This window comes from Triturus cristatus, chromosome 4_2, assembly GCF_964204655.1.
Source record: "Triturus cristatus chromosome 4_2, aTriCri1.1, whole genome shotgun sequence".
NCBI classification, from domain to species: Eukaryota; Metazoa; Chordata; class Amphibia; order Caudata; family Salamandridae; genus Triturus; species Triturus cristatus.
Genome location: NC_140586.1, coordinates 674,085,087 through 674,111,147, shown reverse-complemented (window position 1 = coordinate 674,111,147; position 26,061 = coordinate 674,085,087). Strand labels below are relative to the sequence as shown.

At 43.1% G+C, this 26,061-nt stretch overlaps 1 protein-coding gene across 2 annotated transcripts in view; it reads left to right on the top strand.

Moving 5' to 3' along the window:
* Positions 1 to 26,061, top strand: part of FGGY (FGGY carbohydrate kinase domain containing) — a 2,161,252-nt gene that overhangs the window by 1,717,074 nt on the left and 418,117 nt on the right. For both annotated transcript variants that reach the window (XM_085602490.1, XM_085602489.1), the window contains one exon: positions 25,044 to 25,138. In XM_085602490.1, the coding sequence (XP_085458616.1) occupies positions 25,044 to 25,138 (95 nt within the window). The remainder of the gene's footprint in view (positions 1 to 25,043; positions 25,139 to 26,061) is intronic.

The following is a 26,061-nucleotide window of genomic DNA, read 5'->3' as shown; positions in this document are numbered from 1 at the left end:
AATTTGTGGGTAGTTTCACATAGGCATTCTTTCCAAATACAAAATAGACATTAGGCACTATGGTCAATGTATCCAATAGTACTTTTCTAATGCATTCTTCAATCAGAAAAATGTGTTCACAATCACTCTCACCCACAAATATCTTGTCGTAATACGTGGACGGATGTCTAATGCACAACTTTCCTTTCTGCTGGAAATCTAAAGCTATGGGTCCGAAACTCCCCTTTGCCTTGTGATCCAATTCTTCTTTGGTCCATGGAATTACCCTGTGCTTTGGATCTGGTCTAAACAAAGTTTACCTATGTCAGTCTTCTATTTGGTCTACAAATGCCTTTTCAATGTCAGTTAACATGCAGTTCAAATTATGTCTGTGAACATAGGACGTATCTAAAGTGATGTCTGTGAACATAGGACGTATCTAAAGTGATGGTAGGCACGAAATACTTAGACATGCGCTCTACCTGTTTATAGTAATCATATTTGTTCATGTACTTGAGGACTGGAACTTCCGAGAGTACCACATCATAATTTGAGAAATAATATTCAAAGTCGGCCTTACTATAAAACATACTTAACAGCGCGCTGCACGTAATGCCATACGTTAAGGGCAAGTGATGATATTGTATGCCTTCCTCTACTGTTGCAGGTAATTGCATACACACATAACAATCTTTCGCTTCCATTGTGTCCACATATCCATATAACAAACGAGCATCTGCATTCAGCGTGAAATCACCCTTTGACAAATCTAGGTGTATTTTGCGACTAGTTTCCTTGATCATCTCCTTATCTTTCATGGATGGACCCTCTTCTATATCTCCATCTGAAATGGGTGGGGTAAGGGTAGTTTGCTCACCATTATTTTCATCATTCTGAGACCCAATCAAAGACGTGACAATCACCACAATTATGACAAGCAGCACTATCGCAATAAGAGTACCAATAATACATTTCTGTTTACGTCCTGATGTTTCGGAAGCCATGCTTTCACTGTCGAATTTGAAGCACCAAGGAAGCTTTTAATGTCTCTGTTCTTCTTTTCTTTGTCTTTAATTTGCGATTTACAATGTCTTTATTTGATTTTCTCACTCAATTATTGCAGGATTCAGTTCATCAGTACTAAACCTATTGTAGAGAAGTAGTCAGCCCTAATCCTAAAGTCTTCTCTCTACTGAAATGACCCTAATTTTAAATCTTCTTCCACTTGGGGCTAGGTTATCTTCTTCCTAAGGCCTAATGCGTTCTTCGGTCACAGTTTAAGCTTCATCTCTAATGAGGTTAGAACCAAGTATGTTGAGAACCATTTGCAGGATTTCAGCTCGAATTTCTCCCAATTCTAATGCAGTGAGCTGTCGACCAAATGAAGGGAAAACAACCTGATTAAGGATCATAAATCGCAACCCACTCAACCTGGGTGGATTTGGAACTTGCAGTGTCAGGGTTCCAAAGGCTTCAACTCCCGGGACTAACAGCTGAATATCAATCGAGAAGGTGTCCCCTCCGTAGCTCACTGTTCCAGTTCCCAATCTCCCGGAATTCTTTGGGTTCAGCATCTACAACCAGATATGTCCACTCTGGAGATGCGTACTTTTGTGACAGTGTTCTTTTTCTTCTTGATCGTCTCAGATCATCAGGACCGTCTTCTTGTTTGCTCTGTTCAGATTCAGACGTTTCAGGAATTGGAGCAAGATTTTTCTCAGATGCAAGTCTTATGTTCAGCCTTTCTTTTCTGCTTTGGCATCTGCTTTCCGCTCTTCCTCTTTGTCTGATCCCGTTGCGCCAGGCCATTCACTCAGGTCTGGGTCAGAGGGCACCTCCACAATATCGTCAATTTCAAGCTCTGGAGTTCGCTCCTCAGCAGACGGTTCTGTTTCTCCTTGCTCTGTTAGCTGTTTATTTACATTAGAGCTGTTCACACCTCATTCTGATTCTTCCTGTGTTTCAGGTTCAGTTGCTCTTTGTGAAATTTGGGGAATGGGTGATTCCTCCACGGGCTCTGGCACCTTGCGGGTGTGAGAAGCATGGATCTAATTTGGTAGTCCTCCACACTTCACAGCTGTACTCGTGACCAATATTACTTGGTATGGTCCTCTCCAGCGAGCATCAAGACAGCTCTTCCGCACATGCTTTCGAACAAGCACCCAGTCTCCAGGGTTTAGATCATGCAGCAGGTCTCTCGAGGTAGATGAAGTCGCAGCCTCGACCTGGTGGGACACAACCACATCAGCCAGTCCCCTACAATAATCCAACACCATATCATCAGTGATATTTATCAATGCTGTGGCTGGTACCATAGGCAATCTCATAGCTCTCCCAGTTAGTATTTCTAGGGGGAAAGCCCTGTTCTCCTATCAGGAGTGGTACGCAAGCTCATGAGAACTAGAGGCAATGCATCTGGCCATTTCAATGCAGTCGATGAACAAACCTTAGCCACTCTCATTTTGATTGTGACATTCACCTGTTCCACCAGACCAGACGCTTCGGGCCTGTAACTGCAATGCAATCTCTGGTCTATATTTAATCAGCACACAACAGTTTCATGAGTTCACTATGAAAGTGAGTTCCTCTATCTGTCTCCACTGAGGTCAGAAATCCATATCTCGATATCAGTTCTCGTAACAGTAGCTTTGCCACAGTGAGACTATCACATCGTCGAGTTGGATATGCCTCAACCCAATGAGAAAAGATACACACCACCACCAAAACATATCTCAGCCTATTGCATCTTGGTATCTCAATGGAATCCAATTGTATCCTGTTAAAAGGACCTCCTGACCTTCCAATGTGACTCATTGTAACCACAGTTCTCGTTCCAACATTCATTTGCTGACACGTAACACACCTGTGACACACTTCTTCACCATTCACACGAAAGCGTGGATTAAACCATGTCTGCCTGAACACTCGCACCATGGCATCTTGTCCCAGATGAACTGCTCCATGAATCTGCCTTGCCATTAGGCTCAATAAACAGTTAGGGAGTTCTGCTCTGTTATCGGTTGACATCCAAATGCCATCATCTCTCTTTTCACAGCCTGCTCTAACCCATGAAGCAGCTTCTTCCTCTGCGACCTCATCCTGTAACCGCTTCACCTCATCCCATGTATCAGCTACAGCTAACATCATGTTGAGCTCGGTCTCTTCTGTGCTTTCTCCTGTATATTGTCCGTTAAAAACACATGCATGTATGGCACAAAAACGAGCTAGTTCATCAGCATAATTGTTCCCCTTTGTGCCAAAATCCTCTCCCCTTCCGTGGGCAGCGCATTTCACAACTGCTATGGCTTTGAGCCTTTGCAGAGCGTCCAATAATTGGCGCACATATTCACCATTTCAAATCGGAGACCCGGAGCATGTTGAAAATCCCCTTTGGGACCAGAACTGACCAAAATCATGGACTAGACCAAACCCGTATTGACTGTCCGTATAGATCGTCACTCGGATTCTATTTGAAATAGTACAGGCATGTATCAATGCAATGATTTCTGCTACCTGAGCAGAGAATACTCTATTTAAGCAGGCAGCTTCTACTACTCCGGTGATGGTGCACACAGCAAATGCTGCTCTTAGGTACCCTTCATTGTCTCTCAGACATGAACCATCAACAAAAAGGATCAAATCAGATTCAGGTAAAGGTTCATCGACAATGTCAGGTCTGGGTTTAGTAGATAGTTCGATGACATCTAGACCGTCATGCTCTTCACAATGTTCATCGCCATACTCTTGGGAATAGGTAACAATGTAGCGGGGTTCAGAGTGGTACAACGTCTCAACGTGACATTTTCAGATGCTAAAATAACTTGCTCATACTTGGTCAACCTGTTGTTCGTGAGATACTGAGTTTTAGTTCTTGTCATCAACAATTCTACTGAATGTGGCACATATACAATTAATGGATGACCCACCACTATGCTTTCACATCTTTCAATGCTGACACCTGTTACAGCAACGGATTTTAGACATCCGGGCAACGCAAAAGTTACTGGATCTAATGTAGCTGAAAAGTAAGCCACTGGTCTATGGGCACCCCCATGTGTCTGTACGAAGACCGCTAACGCACAACATTCCTTCTCACAGCAGAAGAGCGAAAACGCTTTGTTATAGTCTGGCATTCCAAGAGCTGGGGCACGACATATGCTTTCTCGTAGCTCATGGAAGGCTTTCATGGATTCATCTTCCCATGGTAGCAAATCACTGATGTCTTTCTGTGTTTGTCTCAACAGAGGCTTTGCTTACAAGGAAAAGTTTGGGATCCACTGTCGACAATAGCCGACCATGCCCATAAATATGGGGACTTCTGTGTTTTCGGAGTTCCCATTTGCAAGATCGCCTCTATGCGATCTGGTGACACCATTCATTTTCCTTTCTCAATCTGATGTCCCAGATACTGAACTTCAGGTAAACAATACTGCAATTTATTTGGGGACACTTTGTGTCCATTCTCTGCCAAATGGTTCAACAAAGCCACTGTGTCTCAGGAACGCGTCCTCGGTTACTGAGGCGACCAAAAGGTCATCAATATACTAAACCAGGACTGATTTCTGAGGCATCACCAGCCCTTCAAGATTCTTTTTCAGACACTGGCTAAAGACGTAGGGGTTTTCTGTATACCCCTGAGGGATTCTACACCATGTTAAGACACGGTCGCCCATCCGGAATGCAAACAAATATTGTCTCTCTTCGTGTAAAGGTATGGAGAAAAATGCTTGACATAAATCTATGACGGTAAACCATTCTGCTTCACATGGTATTTGAAATAGAATAACAGCCGGATTCGGTACCACAGGACAACAAGGAATCACAATTTCATGAATCCTGGGCAGATCTTATACTATTCTATACTTGCCACTAGGCTTCTGCAGTCCCATGATTGGTGAATTGCAGGGACTTCCTCGTATCTCTTTTAGAATGCCTTGTGTAATCATAGACCCAATGACAGGAGTTATTCCAGCCACTGTCTCTGAAGACAGTTTATATTGTGGGGTTCGTGGAAACTCAGCATTCGGTTTCACCTGTATCTTAACAGGTTCCACCCCTCGTATTAACCCTATCTCCTCACCTGTGAAATCCCACACCTTCGGATCAACTGAGTCTCTCAAATCCTGTGGCAATTCTGCTATTGTGAGAACCCCCTACATTCCCGCACACATGCTCATATTAGCCATTTTGAAAACGGCATCATCATCATAGGTCTGCAGCTCCACACCTCTCGTAGTGCATGAAAAGGTACAATTTAATTTGCACAAAAGATCACGGCCCAAAAGACAGACTGGACTTGTATTGCAAACCACGAACTGATGTTTATCTTGGAACTGCCCTATTCTAACAGGTAATGCATTTGTCAATGGATTAGTCATTTTCTGATTGCTGACTCCCACTACTTGAATTGATTGTCCAGAAAGAGATAAGTTGGGGACCACGTCTGTTCTTACTGTGGATCGAGCAGCTCCAGTATCTAATAAAAAGGTGACAGGATATCCATTCAAATATGCATCCACAAATGGTCCACTCTGATCTACCTCCAGTACTGCGCCTAGAGGGCATTCTTCCTGCAGCCCCCTCTGACACACCCGAGGACCCTGAAATTGATCGAATATGTCTCATATTTCAAAATACGGCATCTGATGGTATATCTGATTATGCATGGGTATTCTGGGAGGCTGTGGCACCCGTACTTGCTGCTCCCACCCTCCATACATGGACCTAGGTCTAGTCATGGTCTGTATACTCTTGGACATGTGTCTCTCTCCCTCATGTTGGAATTGATTAGCATGATTCAATCGACACTCGCGCTTCCACTGCCCTGTCTTGTGACAATAATGGCAGGCAGTAACCTTCTTTTGTTGTGCCACCCACTCACTAGTGCTCATCTCCATACCTCTTCCTCGTCTGTTGGCCCATACCTCCTCCAATCCCCTGCATATGGTCTGCATTCCTCAACTGAGCCAACATCAACTTGTCTTGCAATTTCTTTTATGCTGATTCCACTTGATCACAACAATATTTGGCATACCGCAATATTTCATCCACCGACTTATTCTGCCAACATATCAGGTGGTGCTGTATCATCAAACTAACCTCAGATTTCAAGCCTAACGCATACTTTGAGACCAACTGTCCCATATCCTTTTGATCAATAGTGTCCAACCCACTATGCTGTTTAAAAGCTAATAACAATAGTTTGTAATAATTATGCACTGATTCCTTAGGCTCCTGAGTCATACGATCGATTTTAAGCCAACCGACAATCTGTGGAGCTACCTTAGACTGCAACCAGGTAATCACTTGCTCATATATCCTCATCACATCAGGTGAAGGACCATGGGTTACTGAATCTCTGGGTGGCTCTGCAGTTGGCCACTCAATGGTGATTTTGCATGCAGCCCACAGATTTGCAGGGCTACTATATCAAACAAAGTATTCAAATCAATCCACAACACCTTCGAGATCTTAACAAATCGGTCTATTTGCTTGTACCACTCAGCAGGTTTCTCCCTAAGCCGAGGAAAATCATTTGTAAATGCAGCCAAATCACCCCTGCTCCATGGCACATGTACATACCGTCCATTCTGCACTTCTCTCAAGGGAAAATTACTTGCGGCTCCCATCCCTCCCCCTGAGGTGGAGAGGTACCTATTCCGGTCTTGGCACATTTCTTTTTGGCCCATCTCTCTTCCCATCTGTCTAGTTCTTTCCAAGCTCGCATCCCTACTACCAGTTCTCTAAGCTGGGCTTTCAACCCAACAGTTCGCTTTTCCTCCAACTCCTTGTCTTTATAATTTAGTCTGCAAGAACCGTGCATCATCTTGGTCTTTGTCAAATCAACCTCGTACCTTCGTGCTAACTGCCATAGTGCATCATAAGCCCGCTTTGCCTTTCTTGTAATGTCTTTGGCTACAAATAACAGTTCATTTGGGTCATATGTCTCAACTCTGTCCAAAGGTAGATTCCCTTCAACCACGTCATCTAGTTCTACCTTTAATCGAACCACATCTAGCATTGGTGCTTTTATTGTAACAGTTTCTGATTTCTTTCCCTTTCTGAGTCCTCTCTGTCACAACTTTGTGTTCTCCTTGGTATTGTCCCTTCTTCCCTCCTCAAGACCCAACGATCTTCTCTATCCCAGCTCCTACTCCTCCAGTGATTACCTGCACACACAACCTGCGGCCCAAACAGTGCCCTAGGTGGTTCTGCCCTCGTCATTTCTTCTCTTGCCAGCCATGACTCTCTCACCGGTTGAACCCACATTCGGAGGTTTGACCCAGAATTCGCTAAGACTCCTGTTGGTCTTCATTCTGACCTACTATCCAATCTCGACGGATCTGCAGTAGCAGGCAGTGGAGTACTATAAGCCATGGGTACCTGGCCTAGACCTGTTCCAGTAGTTGTAAGACTCCCTTCAGATATGGTCTCTTCCCTTTCACCTGTATACTGTTGACTGTCATTCTGTCTCTCTCCAGGAGTATATATGGGGACCACTGGTCCAATTGTGACTGGCACTGACAGAGCATCTGGTAACTGCGTTTTCCCTGTAGGTTGTGCTGGCTCATAATTGGGGTATCTCATTCCCCTTGACCCTCATGGAATCCGTACCATTGCAATCTTTCCCCTGACTCCTGTTGACTGTTCCTCTGAACCCAACTGTCCTGCTCCTACGGTCTCCTCTGGTTGGTGCGACCTCTCTGCCTCTGACTTAGAGTCACAAGGTGGAGGACGTTCGGCTAAAAGCCTGTCCAGAAAACTATCACCTGTATCACTATCATCCTCTCTCTTACTCTTTCCCTCTGTCCCGCCTGCTAACAACCGAAAGGGGTACAATCGCTCTCCTTCTATGGTGTCTACTCTTCATCGTTTCAGCTGTGCATCCCATCGGGCATATTGATATGCCTTTATCGCTTTCCTCATTCGTCCCTGTGAAGCCTCTCTTCTCTTCGCTAATACGGCTCTCATCCAAGCGTCTAATGCCTCAAATTGTGTGGGTCGAGGTGGAGGTTTAAGGGAAGCCATCACCACCCTCAGCTGATACAGGACCTCCATACGAAATGACCCATAACCAGGGAAAGCCAAGGCCCCTTCATTCTCTGTAATTTTATGCCAATTCTGAAGCCAAACGATCGTACGCAAACCCACATTCGTTGCCATATAATGTGCCAGGGTGTCCTCCGGCGGAGCTTCCTCTCCAACCCCAGTCACCACCCCTCTATCGCCTCTGGACAAATCTCTCAACACCCGAAAACAACGCATCATGAAAATCGATCAATTTGCAACCCACAATTCAATATTCGACTACAGACGCAGAGCAACCAATCAGAGCATGTCGTTACACCAACCGACCAATCCCAGCGCGGTACGCACTGACGTCACTGCTCACTCCTTGCAGCAGCTCACCTGCCCTTACAATTTCGCTTCGTACACTCGCTCACACATTCGCACTACAAGTAACTGTATAACCCAAAGTTATTAACCAAGTAACTGGTCCTACTACAGTCACAAATACTTACAGTTACAAAAACAAATAATTGTCTATCCGCTAAAAGATCGATAGAATACTCACACAAGAACACACATCTGCTGTTACCCCCTACCTGCGTTGATCACTCAATCACTGCGATCTACCCCCAATACCTGGGGTTTCTCACAGCAATACATTCCTGCATTCATATGAAGTTCCCTGACACAAGTGAATAGTCGATAGCGCTTCACGACTTCCACAGTTTACTCAGACAATTACAATACAACATTATCCCGGGATCTTAGACTTCTCTTGAGCCCGTTCACCAAATTACCTGATCGGCACGTGTTTGGACCAGTACCAATAACCACAATCACTCAACATGCGTCCCAACTCCGCAAAACATCACACAAATAAAGCACACCGCAATCTAACACACCACACAAAATCTTTCATACTCACGCCACCCTTATTTCCGCCGCACCGTCAACGTCTGCCAGTTTCCGCCACTCTTCGCCGATGTTCCTTCCGCTGCATCCGAACCTCTCTTCTTCCTACTCTACACCTTATTTTTCTTTTACCCTCACCTTTTAGAGAGTAACCATCCTCTTCTACTATTTGATTACGCTAAATTGCACCCTTGTCTTCTTCCTAGAATTTAGCGCTGATGGTCTTTTATTTACCGACTAAAAGTGGTGGAGGGAAAAAAACACTTTATAACAATACATCAATATATCATACCTGAAAGGACCACAGACTCTGACTTTGGGGTTGTCAATGTATTATAAGGCCAAGAATAATAAGATGTATACACATCTCAAAATTGACATATATAGAAATAGGAAAATCAATACAGAGCCGATTCTACGAATATAAGTGATTCGGCATAAAAGGAAAATAATAGTAAATTCCAAAATCAGAATACAACTTAAAATGGATGCAGAGTCTAAATCTATTTTCATTAAAACAAATCTATCCCTACGCTGTAGTAAAAGGAGATGCTATCTAATACCCTTCCATCAATTCCCAAAGGTGTCAGCACATGTTGACTTCCTAAGAAGTACTCACGTCAAATGGGTTAAAGTGCTTAAGGCTAGGAGCTAGTTCTAAGATGCTCCCTTCTCTCTGAAAGCTAGCAGAAGTCTGGGCTCTCTGTTCCTGCGCATCATACAATAATAGAGTTCGATTGTTTCTGAGTCATCCTGTTAAAACTTTCCATTGCAACTTTTTCTATGTGGCGCATTCAGGATCTCTTAATTCATTTTCTTTGTTAATCAGGTTGACCTTGGCTCCCAGGCAAGCCAGACACGAAAGGCGTCCTCCCTTCTCGCTTCCAACCCTCTTCCAAGCGTTCCTTGTATCTTTTCCAATCTGAAAATAATGAGTTGCCATTCCGACACCTGCAGTAGGATAAGAACACTGCTATTTCTCGAAAACAGCATGCGTTTAAATATTTATTTTTTTAGAAGCCAAGGAGGTGCAAAAGCAACTACAGTCTTGGGCCTAAGAACTCGGGCAACTTAAACCAAACACAGTTACATTATGTGGCTATAAGACTGTCCTGCGCTTTATATATGCAGGCTTTACGATACATACATAATCATACTATAACATTTCACTAAAATGAATGTTTAAATGGTTCTAATGAATACATGTTAATGATCATAAAACACTGCACACAACAAGAATACATGTGAGTGCGTTTTAACCATGAGTATAGTGCACCCATACAATATAGAGTGCTAAAAGCGCTCTATCATGTCAATACCAAAAGGATAGAAGAAAGTGCAATAAAATCAGAGAGAATATTCTATTTCCAAGGCCAATCCATCCTACTGGTGCCCGCATTTGCGAAGCTGTTAAACATAGTGCCTAAAGTAGGAGGAAAGGGAAGTTACAATCCAATGCATCTAGCAGTGGACCAACAAGGTAGGAAAATCATGGCACCCACCATTAAGGAAGCCAAGAGAAGTAGCTATTTGGGCCTATGAAACAAATTATGTTGTGTGATATGCCATTGAACAAAACACAAAAAGCAAAAGAAGGAAGAAATAAGGAAAGATAAATAAATAACACTGAAAACAGACCTCAGCCACGCACAGCACACGTTTCTGAGAGTTGAGACTGATGCCTGGCTCAGGGCCATCTATTTAAGTTTGAGTTTTATACTTGCAAATAAAGAACAGGCCCATTAATAGAAATAGGTATGTGTCTACAAAGAAGACTATGAGGTAGACGATATGAGCAAAAAGGTATTTATAGCAAAGATATATTGCATGCAAATGAGACAGATGGAGTTATCTAAAACTGTCTTAACAAATTTGGGCATGAATTCCCAAACCTCAAATATAAAATGGGAGAAATGAACGCTCAGATGGAAGAATGAGATGGCATTGATGGTCACAATGCCATTCCACAGGTAATAAGGAGAGCAGGTCATGTTTTGCTATTTTGTGACCCAGCACACTGCACAAAACAACAAATTGGGACAACTTTCTCAGGATAGAGGTTGAATTACCAACAGTCAAAGCCGCCACAAACAGCAGACAAAACAGAGGCTATTATATAGTAAAACGCAGATATGTGCACAAATCAGTAGTTAACAAATTAACAAGCATTGGTGAAGCCATTAGGTCTCTTGTTGGTGTTTTGTTTTTGTCTTGGCTTCTGTTTTTGTAAAGCATTACTACACATTAAAAAACAACATAGCTGCCCTTGCATGCAAAATACATGTAGATGCACAGGTGGACTTTGCTGAATATTTTGTAATACTCTTGTAGGCATATTTGCGTACATACATGCCAATGTCTTTGAATGTTTTTGTAATAACGTTTTATAAAAACATTCAAAGATGTCTGTCCTTGCAGATGCACATATGCATGTGCAAGCATCATGACTATTCCAAGCATGTCAGCCACAAGAAATAACCACAAGCAGTATATGCAGTGGAAGGGAGCGCTGTAGCAGCGTCTGGGGGGACTGCCAGACCATAAAAATGTTGAAAAAAGATTTCCACACTGGACCACATGTCACCATCTCTGAAGGGAGCATTGCTTTCTCTGTGGGTAACACCAATGTGTCTGACAGAATGTTATCACTTACAGAGAAAGCAGCCACTGTCTCAAGCGAGCTGACCAGTTGCCATTGTCAGAATTTGTTTTGGGGCTACAGGACATGAAGGGGTTAGTGGGCCCAACCATGGTGGGTTAGAGTCTTTTACCTCTACCTTCCCAGGGCCTAGCCTAATATGAGCCTACTATGATCCTGCTAACTGAAAACCAAGGACAATCCTTCAGCACGTGACCCTCAATGGCAGTGATACGAGCAGTTCAAGACTTTTCATGGAGGTAGCGTGGGGGCAGAGACGCAGAGCTCAACGGACGCAATCATTCGATTTCTATCAAGACCAGTGTTTCTTTGTGTGAAAAAGAGAAATATTTTAATGCACTATTCCCTATAGAAATACCAATGACTTAGGGTTCTACACAGAAATGAATTGGGATTTTATGTAAGTGAAAGTATAGTTTCACTATCGAATGCTCAAGCAACTTCCCTGGTTTTATCCTTACAAATGTCCCAGCACTGAGACTTTAAAGTTGAGGTATTGTCCCAACCCACTTTAATTTAATGTGTGAGGCACTCATGAAAATTCAACAACTCCAGGCTTTACCTGATGCAGTGAGCATGTCACGGGGGTTGTTGACACAGGGGAAGCCCCGCCTTCTTTGGATTCTCGCAGCATCTCAGAACGCTGGTCAGCAGCTCATAGGACCTCCTTTGATCTGCCCATGCTCTCTGCTGGTATGTAGGCGCATGAGGTCGAGACCGTGTTCATCTGTAGCATCCACACCAGTCACTTTGGCATATAGCAGGAACATCCTCTTAGTAGATGCTCATTGCTGATTCAGGTCATGGTTTCTTGCAACTCTAAGTGTCTTGGGTCATGATCGCTTGTTGTTGCAGACACTTCAGATTGCAGTTGCTTGTAGTTGCAGGTGGATCATCACAACCGTAGTTGCATCTCTTGCTGGATGAACAAGTGTCTTGAGGTTAAAGTCGAGGGGGCCAGGAAACCCACTCCAAACTCTGGTTGGTGCCAGTTACACTCCCAGGCCAGTCTGTGATTTCTGATGCTGCCCCAACATTCCTAGGTTGGGCTTCTCCTTTTTGGCAGTTGATGCCCTAAACTGGCCTGGTTGTCCTTCCCGTCTCTTAGCAAGCCAGCAGCTCCAAGGTGACAGCCAGACTGAAACTTCTCTCAGTAATCTTAAAAGCTTCATGTGATGTCCTCTCAAAGTCAAGACTAACTTCCTGGATCCAAGGATTTTGTTGAGCACTCTGCAGTGCACCTCTTCCCTTGGTCAATGAAGAAAGTGAAACAGAGTAGGAAAGGCCTGGAACTGGTTTAGCCCAATTCCTCATGTTTGAGTATTCCAAAGTAATAGAGCAGACATAGTCTTTGTGCCTGGTGCGGCTCTTCTCAGTAGGCAGTGACAAGGGTTGTCTCCAGTTGAAGCACTCACATCAAGATCTCAATTGGGTGTGAAGCTGGGCACCTGGCTATCAACAGCGCTTATGAAAGTAGCACATGGGAGAAGACAAAATGGAAGGACCTGCTTTAAAAATTCTCTTTACATCTGAAAAGAATCTGCTGACGCACCCCGCCTCCACCCCAGTGTCCTATGAGTCCTGATGGAAATGCTAAGAGAGAGATGATTTGCAGTCCCTTCACCAACTGAGCATTACTGAATTTCTGAAACAGCCTTTTCTCCATCCTCCCATACTTCAGTGTCTAGGATTGTTTCACACAGCCCAAAAATGCCACACTTCATTGATTGGGGGAGGCAAAGCCCCCACCTCCATCTTGTGCTGTGTTGTACCATGTGCCGTCCAAAATAGATCTCACTGGTCTAGTCAAGCATACACTCATGGTTAACATGAATCCCTGCTAAACAGCAGTACAAACACATAGTACATGTTCACTGTGGATGTCAGTGCATGGTCTGGGCACTACTTGCAAGTGGAACGTTACAGAGGAAAAAAGTCAGCCATGATCACCGATTCAAAAGCATAAGGTACTACTAAATCAGCATGTCATCTTAAGGGTATGCTTGGTGGACCCCTCTAAACCAGAGAGTCAGGACCTGGATCTCACATCTTACAGGAGTTACCTGGGCCAGAGCATGCATGCATGATTGTTGTGAACACTGGCTCAAAATGAAAATGATTACAGCATCATTCAGCTGGGACACTTTTGACCGGGTTTGCACATTTGTGCTACTGTGAAGGGAACATTCCCCAGCCAAACCCTGCGTTTTATGCTATGGTGGTTGATTGACACTTCAACAGACCAGTGGATGAAGCGGGCTGCTTGATAATCCCTTATGTAAGTATACATGTCATTTTATTCAACATAAACGGTCTTAGCTAATTGCAGACCAGCAATGAAGTGAAAAGCCAATCAAGAAATACTAGGTAAAGGAGCCAAGAACATTAAGCGCAGAAAAACAAGTGGCGAAACAGAGGCTAGAAAAGCTGGGAGACAGCATAGTCTAAATAAGCGAACAAAGAGGAGAAATACTACATATATCCCAAAACATAATGAATGTCTGGAAGAAGTAATGTCTGCACAAAAGGCCCAACACCGAAACCTTTGAACTGGAGAGTCAATGATGAGAACAGCAGAGGGCCCGACTACATAGAAAAACAATAACATAAGATATATTGTAGAGAAAAAAGGATCCTCTGCTGTGGAATGGAGGAGGGGACCACGTCACACCAGAGGCAAGTGTTACAGCAAAAACCTTGGAGAACAGACAACACATGACAACTTAATACAAAACAAATGACTTCCTGTGTGCTGCAGACCTTGCGGAAAGAACAACAAGCATTGGCATAGCCAATAGGTCTCGCTTTTGGGACCTTATAAGTATTTAGTTATGCAACTGTTGCATGGCTAAACACTTATAAGGTCCCAAAGGCGAGACCTATTGGCTATGCCAATGCTTGTTTTTATTAGTCACTTATTTGTTTGCTCGTTGTAAACATTTAGATGCAGCCATGTGTCCTATTTGACTCAGGGTAACGAGGCACCTATTACTAGAATGTCTCTCGCCTCTTTACCAAGTCCAAAAAGATACAGTTTTGTTGTCTGCAGTCAGTCAGATGAGTGTTCGACCTAAAAGATACTATGCAGTTATTGCAAAAATAAAACAAGGATCGTTTTCAAAAGCTGTCTGCTGATATTATATTGTTGAAATCACTAGCCAACGAAGTAAAAAAAAAAAGATAAATCTCTTGCTTCCTAACAATCTATCGTGTTTATTTATTAACTTATCTTTCACACAGATGCAGAGCCCCTTTACTCCCCCTCACATTCATGCTTTTCTTATTCTCCTACTCCCTTCACCCTCATTGCTCTCATTCATCGGTACCCGGAGAGGGACACTCACCCTGTGTCCTTAGGACTAGTGGACTTGAGCTCTCTAGGAAAAAGTATAGGGAACATGACAAAAATATAAACAATGTAAATGTGGCTGAATAAGCATACTTTAAAAATCAATAAAAAGCAATATAATCTAGAAGAAGTGGCTTTAACTCACAGCAGGTACGTCAATTATCATGTGCACCCTACATGGAGCAACAATACAATCTGTTAAATCAAACACAAGTGAGCACATTTATTTTAAACTCGCATATTTGAAGTGCTCTAATATGTAATAATGAAGTAAAAGGAGACTTGGTGAAATAAGATATTTGCCCAGGATCACACAATTTGGAAGCTGTGATTGATCCCAAGTTTTCTGGTTTCATACTGTGCAATTCAGCCATTAGATATGTATCTCTTTCTCTACCCTGTTTTATGTGCTTTGTTTTAAATTATCTGTGCCTGAGACTACAGTGTGGGTGGCACATAGAATCCATGTGAAAGCTCATCTCATTTTGGGATCGAGGATCCGAGGGGCCCCGGAGCTGAGCCAGAGCCAGGCATCTGGCTGGAGCCTCCCGTGGCTTGGGCACCTCTAGCATTTTGAATCCCATTACTACCTTTCCTCTGACTACCTCTAAATGTTAGGATCGTGTGCCCACATCTGCAGAGTAATTGCAGAACACACACAATAACACAATAAAATCAGTAAACATTTCATTCACAATAAAAAACAGAATGTAACACGACCACCAAAGTACAACACAATGCAATAATTCAACACAAAAAACACAACCGTACAAAACAGTACAACACAATCTCACCCCAAAAATACAACGCTAAAAATATGTATCAGTGTTCTTTTCAAACATTACAACCCCCACAAATCCACTTAAGCAATATGAAGTCAAAAGGGTCTTACATCAAGTACTGCCTCACATGACACCAAGGACATAAATCAGTGCGTGATGCGTCAAAAATATTTTATGATCTGGCCCGTGCCTCTGGAGGTAGATTCAGTGCTTTAGATGAGGTCGTTGTTCATAAGAAAAAAAGCTTCAGGAAGATTCCTTGGGGTGGCACTCATCACATTACAAATTAATGTGTTCTAAAGATAACTGGGCCATTTGATTGGCTAAACATTGGAAGCTTGCAAAAGGATAATGTGAGTCAAGTTTCTGCGGTTTCACACTTGTGGGACTGAGTAAGATTGCTCTACGGGCTGACTTCCTCTGAAGTAGCCTGCAGTACACAGGTTTACATTCCGCCAGGACCTAGTGAGGGCTTTATCCTTCTAAGGTCGATTAAATGCCCAGCTTTCTATTAAGAAATAGCTTTGCCTTCTAATACAAAATATCAACAGAAGACAAGTTATCTCATACGTCACATTAGCAGCCAATAGTAATATTATGAAGTAATGAGTGATGCTAAAAAACACAGCCGGAAGTACACCGGCTCAGCCACTCGATACATTTTATTTCCAACCTGTCGGGGAACGTGAAAAACAAGCATTGGCCACGAAAGTCATCGCGATCACGATCGCTGTGAAAGCGAAAGTCATCGCGATGATGCAGAAAGGCGTTCATGAGTGCTGCTGGCTGGCCTAGGGCATGGCGGCTGCGCGCGTGCACGCTCACGTGCACGCAAGCGCTAGGTCAGCCAGCAGCACTTAAAAAACTCACATACAAAATGTCTCTCTGAGCCAGCGCATGCGCTGGGCTTAGCGAGACCTAAAAATGAGCATGTTGAGTCCCATTTTGACGGGCTGATCTAGAAATAGGTGATCAATATTGCACCCTATTCACAGGGTGTCCTATTATATTGGGCATATAATCATGTCTACCCCCCTGAGCACTTGTAATCCGGGTCTTAAACGTGTATAAATAAAGCTGTTATTCCGTAGGGAATTCGAATTCCTCCTTCACCTGCACATTGACTACTTGAGAAATAGATCAAATATGTTGGTCTTGTGAATGGTTTATACTTCTGCAAAAAACATTGAGTGCTGTCTGACTCTGCGTCCAGGCACATGCAACTGCATGCAAATGCATGGGCGCGAATTTTACATTTTGGTAATGAAATAATTGACGAATTATGCATGCGCTATGCGCATATGAAGAGACATGAGCAGCCTAATATCAATGTTGGGGAGCTGCAGGGCTCTCTTGAATTAAAAAACAATAATAATCGTTTACTGCGAGATGTGCGCATATGAAGTGCCATAAGTAGCCTCGTAATAGGGTTGGGGGAGTAGCTGGGCTCTCGTCAAAAAGAGGAAAAGAGAAAGAAAACTGATGAGGGATTTTGAAAAAGCACAGATTGAACCAGTCGTGTCTGACACTAAACGAAACTGCATTGTCTGTGTAAGTGAAGATTGTACAAGAGCTGAATGCAATTCTCTATGAGTTATGAAGTGGGATGACCCTGTGCGCCACGCTGTATGCTGCGGCGAGCGGAACAAAAATGTGATAGAAAAATAGTCCAGTATGTAAAGAGGGCTGGCGAAAAAGCCCCCAAAACCACAGAGTGCAGGGTACACACGAGTAGGCAGTCGCGCAGGCATGATTCGCGGGTGCGGTGTCTCGTGGGGGGTGTTGTTTCAATTTTAATGATTTTTTTTAAAAAATAACTTACCTTAGCCGTCCTATCCGGTTCTGCGTCGTCTCTGCTCCTCACAGCAATGGCGTAACGAAAGTTGAGGGGGCCCCCCTGCCACGTACATGGAGGGGCCCCCACTCCAGATTTAACCCAGAGCTCTTGGCCCAGAGTATTGTACTGAGGTGGCCCCCTGCAGCTCGGGGCTCCCCCGCACCGCGGGGGCTGCGGGGGCCTGTGTTATGCCCCAGCCTCACAACCACAGGAAGCAGGCAGCCTCCCTCTCCTCCCTAAGTCAATCACAACGCTGCAATGGCAGCGTTGTGATTGGCTGGGATGCCGACTGCACAGGCATCTGTGGGGAGGCCATTTTCTCCATGTAGGCTGCATGCAGCCTACATGGAGAAAATGGCAGAGTGCGCATGACCAAACAGTCAGGGCCCGCAACATTAGGCTAGCCACTCCTCCCCTGCCCTGTTGCAGGACCGGCTACCTGCCCACCTGTGGTGATGTATGCCTAGAACACTGCTCTGTCAAGGAACCCGAACCTCTCAGTGATTCCAGGACAGGCAGTTACCTCTGGGCCCCTGTAAGGACGAACACCTCCTTTCTCCCTTTTAACTTAAATAAACTCTCACAAAATACGAAGAGCCTCCTTCGCATCCTTCTTCAATTTGGCGACGATCGGACTGATCCACAAAGCGTGCGGACCTCACACGAAGAGGGAGAAACTTTCTAATTTAAAAAAAAAAAAAAAAGCCTCACGGATACATCGAACAGGGGCCAGAGACTCGGTGAGATCCATGTTGTTAAAACTGCCCTTCATGAGGTGAGAGCTGGCATTTCATTTTCTTACAATTTGATAACTTTATATCTTTAAGTGTTTTCACGAGTTCAGCAGCGCGAGACAGGATAGTTTCATTCGAATCCTGCGCGTGCTCATGAACTCTTAATGCACGATCTTCATATCGGGCCACCTACTGACTGTCATTTTAAGAGCGCGTTGCCAAGTAACTGTAACCTGTGGGCGGATTTTTGTCCCTTTGTGTTTCTCACGCACGCTATATGAAACCGCCTGGCACACGATTGAAGCGTTAAATGTTCTGCGCTTTGATGTGCAGCGTCTGCAAAGTCAAGAGAATCCAATTCAAACGAACTGAAGTTTTGGCTCGTCGCGCTGAACACTCAAGTTTCAAAAGTGTTCCGATCTCACCTGTTGCATGAAGAGACTCTTCCTCTCTACAGCCAGCTATCTCTTCCTACTGCACTGCATCGTGGGATATCTCCCAACAGTGAAATAGAAACAGGACTTCTACTTTCACTTCCAGCTGCATGTCAAATGAAATAGAAAGAAGACTTTATTTGTGGGACTTCATATGCCACAGTGATTTGCACGCTTTGCAAGTCACAAAGAGAGAGAGGAAGAGTGACAAGAAGAGAGTATATAATATTTACAAAGTTTTAGGAAAATTCATCTCACAACAGTGATTTGCACACTTATTCAAGAAAGTCATTTGTGCAAATTACATCGTTTTGCACGTTCTTTTGTTTCCTCTACTTCAACAAAATTATCATTTTATCTACTCGATTTTTTTTTTTAAATAAAACCTTTTTTTTTTGTTATCTCTACAACAGCGATTTGCACGCTCCCTCAAGGAAATTATTGGTGCAAATTACAGTGTTTTTTTATTTTCTTCATTTAACAACATGCAGAGCGTTCAGGCACCAGCACCATTCCTACAAGACCCCAGAGAACCACCTTTAGAGTGGAACTTATGGCTCAGATCTTTTAAAGCATATCTAGGTACTATTAATGCACGAAAGTTCAGACCAGAAAGACGGAAAAGTCTCATGTACTATCACTTGGGAGTGGAAGGCCAGAATAGCTATGATCATATACCTGAACATGTCCCTGCTGAGGATGAAGATTTGGATGAATTTGAGACCGCAATTGCTCAACTAGATAAATATTTTTCAAAGACAAAAAATATGGTTGTACATAGGTACAAATTCTTCACAAGAACACAACAACCTAACAAAAGTATAGATACTTATGTCACTGCACTGAAAATGTTAGCTTCTAAGTGTGATTTTGATAATTTCAATGCGGAACTAATACGTGACCAATTAGTAGCTAGATGCTACTCTAAGAACATACAACAAAGACTGCTTGCATGCAAAAATCCCACTTTAGACAAGGCTATAGACATAGCTAAAAGCATTGAGGGTTCCACCATCGACGCAAAGCTACTCGAAGAATCTTTAGCTAAATCCACTATTTCCGGCGCTGTTATCAACAAACCTAATCCTACAAAAAACCCTCAAACCAATTTTAAACCCAGATCATTTAACAGGCAAAATCTTTCTGTTCAGCAATTCCAGAAAGTATTTTGTTACAGATGTGGTTCACCCTCACATGTTTCTTCCTTCAGATGTTGCCCTGCTCTTGGTCAACAATATAAGAAATGTGGTAAAATTGGCCATTGTCAAAAAATGTGCAGCGCAGGCAAGCCTACTAATATTTGTTGTGTTTTAAATGATTTTGGGAATAATTTTGATGAAGAAAATCCTGAGGGAAACCAGGAATAACTCTTAGGTGTTAGATGTGTTAACTCTAACGATGAAGATTTAGTAATTGATCCAAACCTTAATGTTTCTATTGAAGGTCATGCCATACAACTTTTAGTTGACACTGGTGCACGTATAACTATTATCTCTAATGATATTTTTGAGAAATATTGGTATAACAAAACTTTGCTTCCTCCAGATATTCTTACAGTAGCATTTGAAGGAAGCAAAGTAGACCTCATTGGCTTCTTCTGGGCTGACATTAAGATCTCAAATGAATTAATCAATGGTAAAGTCTATGTCGCAAAAAAAGGGATCAATGTGTTGGGCTAATTCACCAAGCTGAATTTGGTATTACGATCAGACCAGGTTTAGAACAACCCATTTCCTTTGAAAAGAAAAGGCTAGGTTCAGTAAGTAACCATGACAACGCTTGGGTTAAAAAGTTCAGCAGAGTTTTTCCTGATAAGTTAGGCAAAATTTCAGACTTTACCTATCGCATTAAGGTCAAACATGATGTTGTTCCTGTAAAACATAAGTTACGCAACATACCTTTCAGTGTGAGAAGTGATCTTTCTGCCATGCTCAATGATATGTGTTCACATTTCATTGATGGAACTCTGTGGTTGTCTCCAATTGTTCTAGCGAAGAAAAGGAATGGGGAATTACGCATGTGTGTGGATATGAGGAGTGTGAATGAAGCTATCTAGATAGATAACTATCCCCTACCTAGAATTGAAGACCTAATAAGTAAAGTTGGCCAAGCTAAGTGGATTAGCAAATTAGACTTAAGAGCAGCTTACCACCAAGTTGAATTAGATTAAAGTTCCCGTCATTTGACTGCATTTGTAACTCCTGATGGAGTTTTCCAATTTTGTCGCATGCCCTTTTCCCAACCAAACCCTTCTGCTTTCTCGCAGTGCGAGAAGCAGTAAGATAAAATGGAATACCACTTTATGTTACTGCTTCTCGGACAGCGAGAAAGTAAGTGGGGCAACTCTCCTCTGCCCACATGGAGGTTAGATGGTGTCTGCCCACTCTTTTCATAGTGTGGACGCCATCTCCCCTGCCAAGATGTTGGGCCTCCACAGAAATATGCTGAACTTGTACCTATGTAATGTTCAGACACCGGGACACGTTCAGCAGCGCCTGCACGTTTTCTGCTTTCATTCCGAGCAGCAAGTGCGGACGAGGGGGCTTTGTTATTTTAAATTCCAGCTGAGCCCAAAACAAGGGCTGAAGTTAAGGAGCCATCAGGCCTCCTTTTGATTGAGTACCGTGGCTGGGAAATATCTGGAACACCCCACCTAGCTGGAAATCCAATGGAGGGAAAACAAATGCTCACAGCTGATTATTTCACAGGTATTCAGGAGAGGCATGCTTTTGACTTTGTTCAGGCCCTATATAGAAAACATACACATGCATTGTAAAAATGTCAGATGTGTTGATATGTTCCAGAATTTACACAAATAACAGTTTAAATATCACTATTTTGTCTTATTTCTTTTATAGCTACTCATACTAATTCTGGGTGTTAGAGCTCTTTACATCACACGTGCACATAACAAATTGACAATAAATCATATGTGTGTAAATCAATGTACAGGACATGTTACATAAGACAGTAAGGCTTACAGTGTGCAGGAGTCAAATGTCCTTCGGAGCTCACTTTGATATATTAGAAGGATTACACTTTCAGAAATGCAAGTAACACAAGGATCTATGTGTTAAAAGCAGTAAACCCATTCAACCATCTAAATAAAATAGAAATCTGTCATCTGTGTGTCACATGTTGTGCTTTGCAGGAGACATATTTACACTCAATGCTACTTCGATTCCATTCCATTCAACAAACTTTATTTCGGTCGATGTGGACCATAAAAAGTAGATTTTACAAATACATACATAGCTACATTTAAGCAATATTAAACATTCATCAAAGGCAAATTATAAAACATAGCCACAATGCATTTTAAGTTAGTCAAGTATCATTACAGGAATAGTTCAAGGAATAAAAACAGTTAAAAGCAGGTTAAAAAAGTTAAGATGAGACAAGTACAAAAATAATTATTTAAGGTTGCTGTGGTAAATTTAACAACACCCTACGCCTATGCCACATAGAATTGAGGAATTGGGACACAGCAAAAACTGTGGGGCGGTGAGTATCAGATCTCAGTATTCTATATGCCTCCGAACACTGCCTACACCCCAGATTTCTACAAAGTGGTACGAGCCAACGCCGTCTGGCTATTTTAGAACCAGGGCAAAAAAAAATAACATGAATGTCGGACTCATCTGGGCTATTGCAAGCAGGACAGCCAAGGGAGGGAGCTTTTGACCATTTGTTCGTGAAAGCATGAACAGGCAAAGTCCCTATTCTAAACTGGATAAATAGCTCCCTTGCCGAGGAAGGTTGTATATCATCCAGAAAAGGCTCAAAAGGTACTGAGCTTTAATATTAAGGAAGTCAGCAGTTAGGTGCCCAGGTTTAGTGTTACCCTGATTATTGGCAAGTCTGAGCAATCTATAGGCTCTTACTAGTTCTAGTCGTGGGATTATCAGGGATACTTCCTCAGGGTTACTCCATAAGTTAGGAATGCCTAGTCTAATGCATACATCTTTTATATATACAAACCATGGAGTTTTCCCGTCCCTGGGAGTCCCATAATCCCTTTAAGTTCAGACTCTAATTATGGGGTCGCCCAGCGTCTATGCCAAAAGGTCAACGGCTTGAGGCCAATCTCCTCCGCGATAGGTCTAATTCCTAGATCCAGGCGTAGGGGGATGAGAGGAGTGTTTGGCGGTAGGCCCAAGAGCTGTCTCATAAATGTATTCTCTATTTTGGCCAATCTGCCAGAGGGACGGTGACCCCAAAGTTCCGCCCCATACATTACAGCACTCCTAACTTGTGCTTTATATATCTCAGCCACCAGGCCAGGCAGTTTATATGAGGAGTTCATAAAAGTTTTTGCAATTCCCCCAACCATCTGCTCTTGCCTCAAGCTTGCCTTGTCTAGTTGCGGGCCCCATTCAAATGTTTCGGATAACGCAACACCAAGGTCATCAAAGACAGTCACCCTCTCTAGCAGGGTGATATTTAAGGAGGGATTTGGACGAGATGTTTTGGCTGGATTAAAGACCATAATTTTGGTATTTTATGTAATAATCTCCAGCCCCCGAGTTTTTACAAAATAAAGAGAAACTGTCAAGAATCCTTTGGATGCCCATGGGGGACAAGGTGTCATCCGAAAACATAATTGCTGGCACCTTACCATGCACCAGCTTTGGGGCATTGTTGTCCACTACCTCATTTAGTTGGGCCACCAAAGCATTGATAAAGAGACAAAACAAGGTAGGGGCCAGCACACACCCCTGATTTACGCCTCTGTTGACGGGAAGCGGAGGGTCAATTCCCCGGATTTCCCATACCTTACTAGGGCAAAATTACCTGCATGCAGTCGCATGATCAGTGACAACAGGTAAGGCGGGATACCCAGTTGTTCAAGAACCTCCCACAGTTTGGCTCGGGGGACCAAATCGAAGGCCGATTTAAGATCAACGAATATCAAATAGAGGCTGCCACCCTCTATTGACATGGTCTTCCAATAAAATGATTGGAGCCTGAAGATTTGGTCGATAGTGGAGATATTCTTTCGAAAACCAGCTGAATACGCACTCAGAATTTCACGCTCTTCCATCCAGGAGTGAAGGCGCTCGGGGAGACTCCTAGCGAACAATTTCTGAGTGACGTCGATCAGGCTGATCGGCATATAGTTGGTGGGCAGGAGAGGTGAGCCCTTCTTAAAGACTGGGAAAATTTCAGCCCCTAACCAGTTGTCCAGGATCTTCATGCCATTCAAAATGACATTAAATATTGCCCAGAGGTAGAGTCCCCATATGTTAGGTTGCTCCCGAAATAAATCCTCAGGAATCTTGTCTAGTCCAGGGGCCTTCCCAAGGGAAAGCTTCCTGATTGCATTTAAAACTTCTATTAAAGTAAAACCTTGTGGTCCCACCAGGGTGAGTTCGGGCATGCAGGAGTGCGGGCAGTAGCGGTAGGCAGTAATCCCTGTGACTACAGTCCCTCAGGCGATGTCACAGGTGGCCCCAGTGTCAGCCCCAAAACGGAAAACTCAGCAGCAGCGTCGATTCAAATTTCGATTCAAAACTAGTAACAGACAAAACATTCATCTCTCCAGCAAGTGCATGCACCTCCAGAGTTATCTTACCGTTATTATTATTCCCTACTTTTTACTGGGCGCACAAAGATCTATGCAACAGGTGCCTTAACCCAAAAAGATATTTTAAAATGTAGACTTTGCAACCATTACGTAGAACAGATTTACTACCAGTTTCTCCTTATTGAGAATTTTTTTGTTGCAGAGTTTTGAAAAATAAATATATAGGTCGCGGTCCAGATTTTGTGTTGGGGTTGCATCACATTTTTTAACACAACCCTGCACAAAATCTCATTTCTTAAATATTGTAATGCACTCAAATGTGCACGATTGACCTGCTAAAGGTATGTGTGAGGTCTTAAGATCTGATGTCACTTCTTGTGATGTCACTTTCTTTGAAGTGATTGGTTGTGATGCCACTGTCTCTGATGCCTCATGTAATGTAACACTATGGGATATCACACGCTGTTATTTCATGCTCCATGATGTCAATTGCATTCTGCTTAATTTAGTGAGTCCCCACACTTCTTTTTTTAGGACTTGTGCACTGCCCATAACTAAGTATATTATGTTTGTAATTGTATTAAAATCAAAAGATCTTGGCTAACGCCATACCTAAAAATGTATGTGTAAGAAGCTTGCCAACCACATCTTTACAAGCAATGAATATGCGGAAATGGCGTGCTGTTACTCGATAGGCAACAGAAAAGTGGCCTCCTGTTTTTTGGTTGATAGCACAAATAACCTGAAGTGTGTTTGGAATGTAAGATGTGGGCAGTACCTTTTCCATTTCCTTGACTGAGTTATTGATATCTCTGCCTAGGCATGCCTGTCGTCCTCTCCAAAGAAGTGGAGTCTGTCTTAGTAGGCGCCGCCATTCTCGGAGCCTGCGCCTGTGGGGATTTCGCTTCAATACAGGTATGATTAACTGCAGAGTGGAAACTTCTCAACTCGCCTGTCTCGCATTGTCAGTTTTCTTTCTTGTTCACTTTCTATTCTTGCGAAACGTGGATCGGTGCCAAACTACATGTTTCTGGCATCTCGAGTACCCAGCTTTGAGGCAATTAGATTGTATGGGCAGGTAAAGAGGGCCGAGTACAAGCGGGAATCAACAGGTCTGCTCCTACTGGGCCCCTAATCGGAGTAACTTTCGTGACCAAGATCACACAGAATGTAGGTTCATGTTATTTATTTTTTAATTGCCATTTAGCAATGTATTACATAATGTGACTGTACTGTTTTTCACTATTCTTTTTGGCGGCGGGCAGTGTTGTTTTGGGAATTACGGTATTTTTGGCCTTATTTCCAGTTTGTCCTATCCACGGTGGACAAGACATCTGCCTCTTTTGTGATGGAGTCGCTGTCCATCAAACTCTAAATATAGCCCATTGTTATTTATCCACAACCAAGAGCCAATTGCTGCAAAGACTCCTAGCAATTAATTGTCTTTATTGCATCACCCACCGAATCAAGTTAACGCCGGATCTTTTCAGATTTGGACTGGTTTTATGGGAAGGGAGAGAGAGAGAGAGAGAGAGAGAGAGAGAGAGAGACTAAGACTAAGACTGAGACTGAGACTGTGTCCCCGTCGCCCCCTGATTTCCACTCTGGGCAGCCAACTACATTAGGAGCGTGGACAGTTGTTAAGCTTAATGGCTCGCAATACTATGTAAATTGTTTTAAAACTACAGGTAACTAAGCAAACTGCGTTGTTATTCATCATCTTTAGAAAAACACATCTGGAAATGGCGTTTTTGTTGGCAACCAGCTGTGTTACATAGGGCCACTAATTCAGAGATTCTGAGGCCCTGACCAAAACCCATCCAACGAGTTTCCCTATC